The sequence below is a fragment of the Mesoplodon bidens genome, assembly GCF_964165515.1.
Source record: "Mesoplodon bidens genome assembly, chromosome: 4".
Classification (NCBI taxonomy): domain Eukaryota; kingdom Metazoa; phylum Chordata; class Mammalia; order Artiodactyla; family Ziphiidae; genus Mesoplodon; species Mesoplodon bidens.
Genome location: NC_138160.1, coordinates 128,596,611 through 128,609,014, shown reverse-complemented (window position 1 = coordinate 128,609,014; position 12,404 = coordinate 128,596,611). Strand labels below are relative to the sequence as shown.

The 12,404-nt window shown below is 42.0% G+C and overlaps 1 protein-coding gene across 8 annotated transcripts in view; it reads right to left on the bottom strand.

Annotated features, from left to right (window-relative positions):
- HMGXB3 (HMG-box containing 3) overlaps window positions 1-12,404 on the bottom strand; it is a 63,339-nt gene that overhangs the window by 8,749 nt on the left and 42,186 nt on the right. For all 8 annotated transcript variants that reach the window (XM_081233594.1, XM_081233595.1, XM_081233599.1 and 5 more), the window contains 3 exons: window positions 5,251-5,382; window positions 4,144-4,328; window positions 324-543 (listed from right to left, as the gene is read on the bottom strand). In XM_081233594.1, coding sequence (XP_081089720.1) covers window positions 324-543; window positions 4,144-4,328; window positions 5,251-5,382 — 537 coding nt within the window. The remainder of the gene's footprint in view (window positions 1-323; window positions 544-4,143; window positions 4,329-5,250; window positions 5,383-12,404) is intronic.

The window sequence follows — 12,404 nt, the reverse complement described above, 5'->3', positions numbered from 1 at the left end:
ATCTCTCAGTGAGAATCTTTGGGGTTGGAGCCCTATCATCAGCATTTTTCAGAGGGTTCCCACTATTCAGTGTAGTGCATCCCAGAAGGCTGACAGTGGGCTATGTGGGTCAGTCCTATACAATGTGGCTGGCTGGTAGCTCTTCAAAACTCTGCACATGACTTTAATCTCCAGGGGATTTTGTCACAGGTTGTCATTATCTTTCCAGAAAGAGCCCTCCAGGTGGGTCTGGCACCCTCTCAACCACACATGCTGTCTCGCCACGGACAATGTTCCAGACGCGATGGGACCCTTCCCTGACCCCAGCTGCCAGGTGGCCTTACCAGGTACTGGCTGCACATCCAGGTTTTTGTCTTTCTCAGTGTTGACGACCACAGGTCCTCTCATGAGTGGTGGGAAGAAGGGGGCAATAACAGAGGCATCAAACTTGGTGATAGGGATGCTGGCGGGAAAGGCCACCTGCTCAATCACTTCTGTCTCCATCGTGGCCCAAAAGTCCTCCACATTTACCTCACTAGAGGCCAAGAAGTCAGGCCAGGTAAACTAAAAGGTCAGGACAAAAAAGGTCAAACTGTAGGAGCCACAGAACATCAGCAATACAACAGCCTACCTTCTCCACACAGGCTGAGCAGGGGGAAGGAGTCAGACAGCCACACACTGCCGGGACACCCCCGAATCTAACATCTTAGTGCCAAACTGTTCCTTGGCCTCATTCCTTTCTCCCACACCATAGCACTCCCCAAGACCTAAGTCCCTTCTGCGTCTATGCCTTTATTCACGTCCTCTTCCCTGCCTCGCCAGGAGAGGGCAGCTACCACTGCCTGTCATGTGCCAGACACTGACTAATTAACTACTACTATACAAGCCTGAGGGTGCCTGAGGCGAGAGCACTGGAGCGAGGGGAAGTCTGAACGAGAATGTGAACAAAGATCTAGTTCCAAAGCCCAAGCCCTTAATCCCTATGCCTGGCTGGCAGGAATCATCAGAATAAAACTTAGTGGCACTCCACCCACTTGCAAGGCCCTGTTGATCCCTCACCTCCTCCCAAAGGTCCCCCCAGACCATGCCAGCACACAGCTATCTCCTCTACGTGCAGCATGTGCTTACCTACTGTAGACATCTAGCACTGTGCTACTCAATTTTTCTTCTTGTAAGCCCTCTTATGCAGCCCTCAAAGTGAGACCCTGATCCTACTACCTCATCAGAATCATTTGCGTTACTCAGCAATGCTGATATCCGGGCTGCACCTCAATCTGTATGAACTAAACCCCTAAGGCTGCATTTTTAAAAGATTCCCTAGGTGAGTGGTTCTCGAAGCGTGGACCAGTGGCATGAGCACCACCTGGGAACTTGTTAGAAATGCAAATGCTCAGCCCACTCCAGACCCACTGAATCAGAAACCCTGGGGGTGAGGCCCAGCAAGCCTCTCACACTAAACTTTGCAAATCATTGCCCAATGTAATTTTTATGCCCACAAAGTCTAAGAACTATTGCTCCACATAGAGATGGTCTCTTATCAGTCCAGAGGGTCCTCCTCTACCAGTCCCCGAGGGGAGGGGCCAACCCTACAATCTCCTCGTGGACGTTTGTTTTGTTCAATACCTTTCTATTTCACTGACTTCAGAACACCCCCAGCCTGCTCTCCTCGAACGCACTACCCAACTCTGCACTCCACACACAAAAGGGAGAAAACAAAGTCCTGGTCTCTAGAAAGAAACACCCAGAAACAAAGAAGAGAAGACACACGCATACAGAAAGTGAAGGGAATGCTACTCCATTCTGTGAGGAGCGAGCCTTGATCAGAACAAGGCGGGTGCCAGGCAGGACTAGGATATGTGAGTTTTTGCAGGGAGGCGGGCTTCTGTCTATTCTAGAGAGCAAAAAGCCAAAAAGCCTGTGACCAGATGTGTTTAAAAAACCAGAGCCCAGGGGCTTCCCTTGTGGTGCAGTGGTTGAGAGAGTCTGCCTGCCGATGCAGGAGACGTGGGTTCGTGCCCCGGTCCGGGAAGATCCCACATGCCGTGGAGCGGCTGGGCCCGTGAGCCATGGCCGCTGATCCTGCGCGTCCAGAGCCTGTGCTCCGCAACGGGAGAGGCCACAACAGTGAGAGGCCCACGTACCGCAAAAAAAAAAAATAATAATAACACCAGAGCTCAGGGTCCCAGGAGGTACTGGTGAGCATGGTGCTGCTTATGAGTTCAGATTCTGGAGTCAGGGAGCCAGACCAAGGTCAAATCCCAGCTCCACCCCTTCCTGACTGGATGAGCTTGGGCAAGCCCCCTTCATCTACAAAAATATCACAGGTTTGAGAAGTCAGCCAGAAAGTAATGCACTGAGTACAGAGTAAGAACTTGGTATATGTAATAAAATGCTCAATAAATCATAGCTGCACTACTATTAATATTTCCATTAGACAAGCAGATTTGAATGAGTCTAGAAACAGCCTCTTTGTGAGATAACACACAAAAGCAAATTTTTTTTACAGTTCATTTTACCTACAGGGAACACTTAAAAGGCTCCAGTAGCATTATGCTTGTTTTCATATCTCTCATTATACACCACCACCCTCATAATAGAACTATTTGATCAGCGTATGTACTTATTTTTTTAATTGGGAAGAGAAAGAGGAATATGCATTAAATCCCTAATATGCTCAGCTGGCCGTGTCAAAATACACCCGAACTTTTCTCCAGAGGTCCTGTACCACTCCCGGTGGCAAACAAGTGAGCTGCAGGTCCAGTGCTTAAGAGTCACTGTGGTGGAGTTCAGACATGGAAAAGCTCGCACCCACCGTGACCGCTAGCATGCTCACGGGGCACTCCACACCTAAGCAGGCAGACCAGAGCTCTCAGCATGATGATGGGAAAGAGTTCACCTATGGAATTTTTGAAAAATTCCCTGTACCAGGTTAAATAATTTCCCCTATTAGTCTTAGTTTGTGAAGAGTTTTATCATAATGGGCGCGAATTTTAAAAAAAGTCTTTTTTAGACATCCAGTGAAATAATCATATGGGTTTTCTCCTTTAAACTGTCAAGTACTGAATTACATTAGTATATTTTCTAATGCTGAAACAATCTTACCTTCCTGGGATAAGCTTAGTCATGATTTTATTTTACTCACTGTTAGATCTGTTCTGCAATTATCTTATTCAGAACTCTGACATCTATATTCATGAGTACTATCAGCCCAAGTTTTCATCTTGTATTAAATGTTTGGTTTTGCTTTCAGTTATATGGCCTTACACAATGACTTATATCCACTTTTGCTATTCTTCTACGACTGGAATCTTATTTCTTGGATATTTGTTAGAATTAATGTATAAAGCCATCTGAGTTTGGTGTTATCTTTGTGTGAACATTTTTTAGTTAAGAACCTAAGTCAGATCAGTCCACTCTTCCTCAAAACCCTTCACTGGCTCTCCATCTCACTCAGTGGAAGTCCTTACAATGGCCCGGGCCACCCATAGCCTCCTGAACCTCACACATCCGACCACTCTATACCCTGCTCACAGAGAGCCAGCCACATCGGCCACCTTTCTGTTCCTCAACCATGCCCAGCAAACCCTCTTCAGATCCCATTCTTGCTGCTCCCTCTGCCTGGAATGTTCCTCCCACTGAAAACTACATGGGCTTCAGAAGGCTCTACTCAAATGCCCTTGTGTCAGACAGGACTTCCCCGACTACCCTCTATAAAGCAGGAGCCCCTTCTTCCCACAATACTGGTCTCTTCCTTACCCTGCCTTACTGTCATTATGTTACTTTAAATTAATGTATTACATATAATATATATTAATAGTATTTTAATATAATATACACAATTATTAATGTTTGTCTCCTGTCTCCCCAAATCAGAAAGTGAGCTCCATGAGCTCAAAAACTCCGTGGGTTTAACTGCCATTTCCCAAATGCCTAAAAAGTGCACCTGTAGTTCATGTTTAATAAATCTGTTGAATAAGTAACAAGTGCCTCCATTTCCATCTGGTCTGCCTTAGATGAAAACCTGGGAAGTGGCAAGAAAAAGCTACTCACCTCACCCAGGAAAGAACTAGAGCCATCTGCTCCTGGACACACCATGTAGGAAGGTGGCTGCCAAAGTGGGCAGACATTTCTAAAGGTCACCTGTGGCGACCACAAGGCACTTACCTCCACACTCTTTAGTGCCAGCACGTTTTCTTCACTCCTCTGGGCAACTTCCACTTTGGGGGCCACACCACAGATGCCACAGATCATGTCATTGTAGTCTCGGACAGTGAGGCACTCAAAAGCCCAATACCCATTGCACAGCAGCTCCTGCAGCTGGCTCAGCTCCTCTGCGGTAAGAGTCTTCTCTAGAAGGAGAGCAAGAGCTCTGAGAAGTTCACAGAAGAAGACCTGGAGGCCACAGGGGATGAGCAATGGCCAGCAAGAACAGCAATTCTGCAAGACTGCTTCTCTCCTAAGAACACCCAAGAGTACTAACCACCAAAGGGTCAAGAACCCTAGCCATTAGGTGTTCGGGTAGCAACTCAAAGGGCAATTCCAATGAGAGTTATAGCTGCCCTGTACTCAGCACCCACTAGGACCTAGATGCTATGCTGACAGCTTTGAATACATTCTCTCATTTAACTCTCACATCTTTATGAGCCAAGAGTATTGTTACCCTCACTGAATAACTGGAAAAACTGAGGCACAGGGAATAACGTACTCAAAACCACACTGCCACTAAGTGGTAGAGTGCAGACTCAGACACAAGCCTGTCGGACCCTAGAACCTTTCCTCTACTCCATCTGATCTCAGAGCAGGGAAGGGGCACGGGGCCTGGATTCTGTAGGAAGGGATGGGAAAAGCAAAAACAGAAAGAAATGAGGAAAGCAAAGGGGAAAATAACTTCTAATAATAAGGAGGGTGGTGCCCACCTTCATGTCTCAGCATGAGCCTTGGAAATGGGAGCAGACCTCCAGAAGCTGTGTATTCAGAATGAGTCTGCTTAGTATGTAGTAACACCAAGTCTACCTATGACCAAAGGATGAGCTTCTATGAAGTCTGTTTAATACTGTGCTGAAGGTCTCTGGATACATGGAAAGACTCATGCTTTCCAAAGTTTGGCATTTGTAAAATTCAAGAGGAGGAGTGTGTCAGGAAGTCAAGAATGTCTTCTTTTCAAAATATCAGACTCTCCTCCAAGGTAATTATGTTAACGAAAGCCCATCACTGAAAATCCCCAGGGAGCTTAGAACTAACCTTGGGGAAACGGAGGAAGCCAACCTTTACCTGTCTGATCCTGCACTGACTTCAGAAGAGTGCTGATGGATACTCTGGGGTCCTCCCCCAGCTTGATCTGGTTTCGGATTGCAAAAAGCAAGTCCAGGCTCACTAGCAGCTTGTTTCCCACATTAAAGAGACCTGCAGGTTAAAAAATGGCAACAGAGACATTCACTGTTAACAACATCCACAACAGCAAAAAACGGAAGACTAACTAAATGCCCACCAATGGGGGAACATTAAAAAATAAATTGTGGTACATTCATAAAATACAAAACTAGAGGTCACCTGCTAGTTGGTAACCTACAAGCAGCTGTGAAGGAAACTGTTTAATTGGATCCCATTGTACCCAGAGCACAGAGCAGCCTTTTCAGCATGCAGGGGCTGCTCAGAAACCTTGCCTAGAAGATGGCAGAAGAGAAGGACATGAGCTCATCTCTTCTTACGAAAACACCAAAATCACAACTAACTGCTGGAACAACCATCAACAAAAAAACCCACTGGAACCTACCCCAAAAAAGATATCCTACATCCAAAGAAAATGTAGAACCCACAACAAGATGGTAGGAGGGGAGCAATCACAATAAAATTAAATCCCACACCTGCCAAATGGGCGACCCACAAACTGGAAAATAATTATATCATAGAGGTTCTCCCACAGGAGTGAAAGTTCTGAGCCTCACGTTAGGCTCCCCAGCCTGGGGGTCTGGCAATGAGAGGAGGAGCTCCCAGAGCACCTGGCTTTGAAGGCCAGAGGGGACTGATTGCAGGAATTCAACAGGACAGAGGGAAACAAACTCTAATCTCAGAGGGTGCACACAAGGTCTTGTGCGCACCAGGACCCAGGAGAAAAAGCGGTGACCTCATAAGACCCTGAGCCAGACCTACCTGCTGGTATTAGAGGGTCTCCTGTGGAGGCAAGGTCGGCTGTGGCTCACTGCGGGGACAGACACTGGTGGCAGTAATTCTGGGGAGTACTAATTGGCATGAACCCTCCTGGAGGCTGCCATTTTCTCACCAAAACCTGGCCCCACCCAAAAACCTGCAGGATACAGGGCTGGGATGCCTCAGGACAAACCACCAACAGATCAGGAACACAGCCCCACCCATCAGCAGGCAGATGGCCTAAAATCTTCCTGAGCACACAGCTGCCTGCTAAACACACCCCTTGACACAGCCCTGCCCACCAGAGGGACAAGACCCAGCTACACCAACCAATGTGCAGGAACCAGTCCCTCCGACCAGGAAGCCTGAAAACTGGCCTCATCCACCAGGAGGCAACAGCAAAAGCAAGAAGAACTACAACCCTGCAGCCTGTGGAATGGAAACCACACTCACAGAAAGTTAGACAAAAATGAGACAGCAGAGGAATATGTCCCAGATGAAGGAACAAGATAAAACCCCAGAACAACTAAGTGGAGTGGAGATGGGAAATCTACCCAAAAAAGAATTCAGAGTGATGATAGTAAAGTTGATCCAAGATCTCAGAAAAAGAATGGAGGCACAGGTGGAGAAGATAAAAGAAATGTTTAACAAAGACCTAGGAGAACTAAAGAACAAACAAACAGAGATGAACAATATAACTGAAATAAAAAATACACTAGAAGGAATCTATAGGAGAATAAGCGAGGCAGAAGAATGGATAAGTGAGCTGGAAGACAGAATGGTGGAAATCACTGCTGCGGAACAGAATAAACAATAAAAAGAAATGAGGACAGTCTAAGAAACCTCTGGGACAACATTAAATGCACCAACATTTGCATTATAGTGGTCGCAGAAGGAGAAGAGAGAGAGAAAGAACCTGAGAAAATATCTGAAGAGACATAGCTGAAAACGTCCCTAACATGAGAAAGGAAACAGTCACCCAAGTCCAGGAAGCAGAGAGTGCCATACAGGATAAACCCAAGGAGGAACATGCCGAGACACATAGTAACCAAACTGACAAAAATTAAAGGCAAAAAAAGAGAAAATATTTAAAGCAACAAATAAAATACAAGGGAATTGTCATAAGATTATTACCTGATTTTTCAGCAGAAACTCTGCAGGCCATGAGGGAATGGCACGATATATTTAAAGCGATGGAAGGGAAAAAACAACCAAGAATACTCTACCCAGCAAGGCTCTCATTCAGATTTGAGGGAGAAATCAGAAGCTTTACAGACAAGCAAAAGCTAAGAAAATTCAGTACTAACAGACCAGCTTTGTAACAAATGTTAAAGAACCTTCTCTAGGTGGAAAAGAAAAGACCACAACTAGAAACAAGAAAATTACAAATGGGAAAGCTCTCTGGTAAGGGTAAACATACAGTAAAGGTGGGAAATAATCCACACACAAATATGATATCAAAACAAGCAATCATGAGAAGTGTACAAATGCAGGATATTGGAAATGCATTTGAAATTAAAAGACCAGGAAGTTAAAACAATCTTGTTTATATATAGACTGCTATATCAAAACCACATGGTATCAGCAAACCAAAAGTATACAGCAGATACACACACAAAAAAGAAAAAGGAATCCAAACATAACACTAAAGTTAGTCATCAAATCACAAGAAGAGAACAAAAGAGGAAGGGAAGAAAAAAGACCTACAAAAACAAATCTAAGACAATTAACAAAATGGCAATAAGAACACAGATATTGACAATTACCTTAAAAGTAAATGGATTAAATGTTCCAACCAACAGACACAGGCTCACTGAATGGATACAAAAACAAGACCCATATATAGGCTGTCTACAATAGACACACTTCAGTTCTAGGGACACATAACAGACTGAAAGTGAGGGGATGGAAAAAGGTATTCTATGCAAATGGAAATCAAAAGAAAGTTGGAGTACCAATACTCGTATCAGACAAAATAGACTTTAAAATAAAGACTATTACAAGAGACAAAGATGGACACTACATAATGATCAAGGGATCAATCCAAAAAGAAGATATAAGAATTGTAAATATATATGCACCCAACATAGAAGCACCTCAATATATAAGGCGAATGCTAACAGCTGTAAAAGGAGAAATCGATGTAACACAATGTAATAGTGGGGACTTTAACACCCCACTTACATCAATGGACAGATCATCCAGATGGAAAATCAATAAGGAAACACAGGCCTTAAATGACACATTAGACCAGATGGACTTAATTGATATTCATAGAGCACTCCATCCAAAAGTAGCAAAATACACATTCTTTTCAAGTACACATGGAACATTCTCCAGGATTGATCACATGCTGGGTGACAAAGCAAGCCTCAGTAAATTTAAGAAAACTGAAATCATATCAAGCATCTTTTCCAACCACAATGCTATGATTAGAAATCGATCGCAAGAAAAAAAACTAAAAAAACACAAACATATGGAGGCTAAACAATATGCTACTAAACAACCAATGGATCACTGAAGTAATCAAAGAGGAAATCAAAAAATACCTAGAGACAAACGCAAATGAAAGCACGATGATCCAAAACCTATGGGACACAGAAAAAAGAGTTCTAAGAGGGAAGTTTATAGCAATACAATCTTACCTCAGGAAACAAGAAAAATCTCAAATAAACAAGCTAACCTTACATACCTAAAGCAACTAGAGAAAGAATAACAATCAAAACCCAAAGTTAGTAGAAGGAAGGAAATCATAAAGATTAGAGCAGAAATAAATGAAATAGAGACAAAGAAAACAACAGAAAAGAACAATGAAACTAAAAACTTGCTCTTTGAGAAGATAAACAAAACTGATAAACCTTTAGCCAGATGCATCAAGAAAAAAAGGGAGAGGGCTCAAGACAATAAAATTAGAAATGAAAAAGGAGAAGTTACAACTCACACCAAGAAACACAAAGGATCATAAGAGACTACTACAAGCAACTATATTCCAATAAAATGGATAACTTAGAAGAAATGGACAAATACTTAGAAAGGTACAATCTCCCAAGACTAAACCAGGAAGAAATAGAAAATATGAACAGACCACTCACAAGTACTGACATTGAAACTATGATTTAAAAACTCCCGGGCTTCCCTGTTGGCGCAGTGGTTGAGAGTCTGCCTGCCGATGCAGACGACACGGGTTTGTGCCCCGGTCTGGGAAGATCCCACATGCCGCGGAGCGGCTGGGCCTGTGGGCCATGGCTGCTGGGCCTGCGTGTCTGGAGCCTGTGCTCCGCAACGGGAGAGGCCACAACAGTGAGAGGCCCGCGTACTGCAAAAAAAAAAAAAAAAAAAACTCCCAACAAAGTCCAGGACCAAATGGCTTCACAGGCAAATTCTATCAAACATTTAGAGACGAGTTAACACCTATCCTTCTGAAACTATTCCAAAACATTGCAGAGGAAGGAACACTCCCAAACTCATTCTGAGGCCACCATCACCCTGATACCAAAACCAAAGATACCACAGAACAAAAAAACCAAAAGCAAACAAAAAAAACCACAGGCCAATATCACTGATGAACACAGATGCATAAATCCTCAACAAAATACTGGGTTGGCCTAAAAGTTCCTTCAGTTTTTAAGAAAAAATAAAAGACACAGTTTTCATTTTCACCAAGAACTTTCTTGAACAATATATTCAGCCTTTCGTTCCACTACCTTCTGCCATTTTTCAGGCAACTTCATAATTCCATCCTTCCAAAACTTTTTACCTTTTTGAGCAAAGAACTGTTCCAGGTACCTTTTACAGTCTTCCAGGAAATTGAAATTTTTTCCATTAAGAGAATTTTGTAAAGACCTAAATCAATGGAAATCCAAAGGTGCAATGTCTGGTGAATACAGTGGATGAATGAGAACTTCCCAGCCAAGCTCTAACATTTTTTGCCTGGTCATCAAACATGTGGTCATGCATTATCCTGATGGAAGATTATGCGTTTTCTGTTGACTAATTCCGGACACTTTTTGTCGATGATGCTTTCAGTTGGTCTAACTGGAGCAGTACTTGTTTGAATTAATCGTTTGGTTTTCAGGAAGGAGCTAATAGAGGACTCCCTTTCAATCCCACCATACACACGTCACCTTCTTTGGATGAAGACTGGCTTTTGGTGGTATTGGTGGTGGTTGCCCCATGATCTCTTTCGTTCCACATTATCGTACAGAATCCAGTTTTCATTGCCTGTCACAATTTGTTTTAAAAACTGGAACGTTTTTACTGTTTAAATAGAGAACTGCATGTGGAAATACAGTCAAGAAGGTGTTTTTTGCTTAGCTTATGTGGAACCCAAACATCAAAGTGATTAACATAACCAAGCTGGTACAAATGATTTTCAATGCTTGATTTGGATATTTTGAGTATGTTGGCTATCTCCCACATGGTATAACGTTGATTGTTCGCAATTAATGTCTCAATTTGATCTCTATCAACTTCAACTGGTCTACCCGACCATGGAGCATCATCCAGCGAGAAATCTAGCACAAAACTTCGCAAACCACTTCTGACACATTTGATCAGTCACAGCACCTTCTTCATGCACTGCACAAATTTTTTGTGTTTCAGTTGCATTTTTACCTTTCTTGAAATAATAAAGCATAATACACCAAAAATGTTGTTTTTCTTTCATCTTCAATATTAAAATGTCTACGCAAAAATTCAACAATCCTGATAAGTTTTTGTTTAAATGAACGCTAATATGACAGCTGTTGCGATACAATCTAACAAAATTGTTTTGAATGAAGTTAAAGACAACTAAGGGCTACTAGAGCCATCTTACGGAAAAACACAAATGAGCATTTTGGCCAACCCAATACTAGCAAACTGACTTCAACAAAAGGATCATACACCATGATTAAGGGGGATTTATTTATCCCTGGGATGCAAGGATTTTTCAATATCCGCAAATCAATCAGTGTGATACACAACATTAACAAACTAAAGAATAAAAACCATATGATCATCTCAATAGATGCAAAAAAAAAAAAAGCTTTCGACAAAATTCAACATCTATTTATGATAAAAACTCTCCAGAAAGTGGGCCTAGAGGGAACATACCTCAACATAATAAAGGCCATATATGACAAACCTACAGCTAACATACTCAACAGTGAAAAACTGAAAACATTTCCTCTAAGATCAGGAACAAAACAAGGAGGTCCACTCTTGTCACTTTTAGTCAACAAAGTTTTGGAAGTTCTAGCCATGGCAATCAGAGAAGAGAAAGAAATAAAAGCAATCCAAATTGGAAATGAAGTAAAACTGTCATTGTTTGGAGATGACATGATATTATATATAGAAAATCCTAAAGATGCTACCAGGAAACTACTAGAGCTCATCGATGAATTCAGTTAAGTTTCAGGATACAAAATTAATACACAGATATCTCTTGTATTCCTATATACTAACAACAAAAGATCAGAAAGAGAAATTAAAGAAACAATCCCATTTACCATCACATCAAAAAGAACAAAATGTCTAGGAATAAACCTACTTAAGGAGGCAAAGGACCTTTACTCTGAAAACTATAAGACACTGTCAAAAGAAATCGAAGGTGACACAAAAGATAGAAAGATATACCATGTTCTTGGATGGGAAGAATCAATACTGTCAAAATAACTATATTACCCAAGGCAATCTACAGATTCAATATGCAATCCTTATCAAATTACCAGCAGCACTTTTTACAGAACCAGAACAAAAGATTTTTAAATTTGTATGGAGACACAAAATACTCCGAACAGAGAGTTAATCACAAGGGAACCCCCATAAGGCTATCAGCTGATTTCTCTACAGAAACATTGCAGGCCAGAAGGGAGTGGCAAAATATATTCAGTCTTGAAAGGGAGAAATTTGCAACCTAGAATACTCTACCCAGCAAGATTATCATTTAGAATAGGAGGAGAAATAAAGAATTTCTCAGACAAGCAAAAACTAGAAGAATACAGCGATACTAAACCTACCCTAAAAGAAATATTGAAAGGTCTTCTCTAAATAAAAAAGCAAGAAGATATAGGAAAAAGGAAATCACAGTTGGAAAGTAAATCACTTAAATAAGCCAATATACAGATAAAAAAGAAATAATATCTATTTGTGAAAGTGACGATAAACACAAGGAACAGTGAAAGGATAAGCATAAAGATGTAAAAGGGACATCAAAATCATAAAATCTGGGGGACAAGAGTAAAAAAATTTAGATTCTTTTTTTTAAGAATGTGTTTGACCCTATATGTCTACAGCAA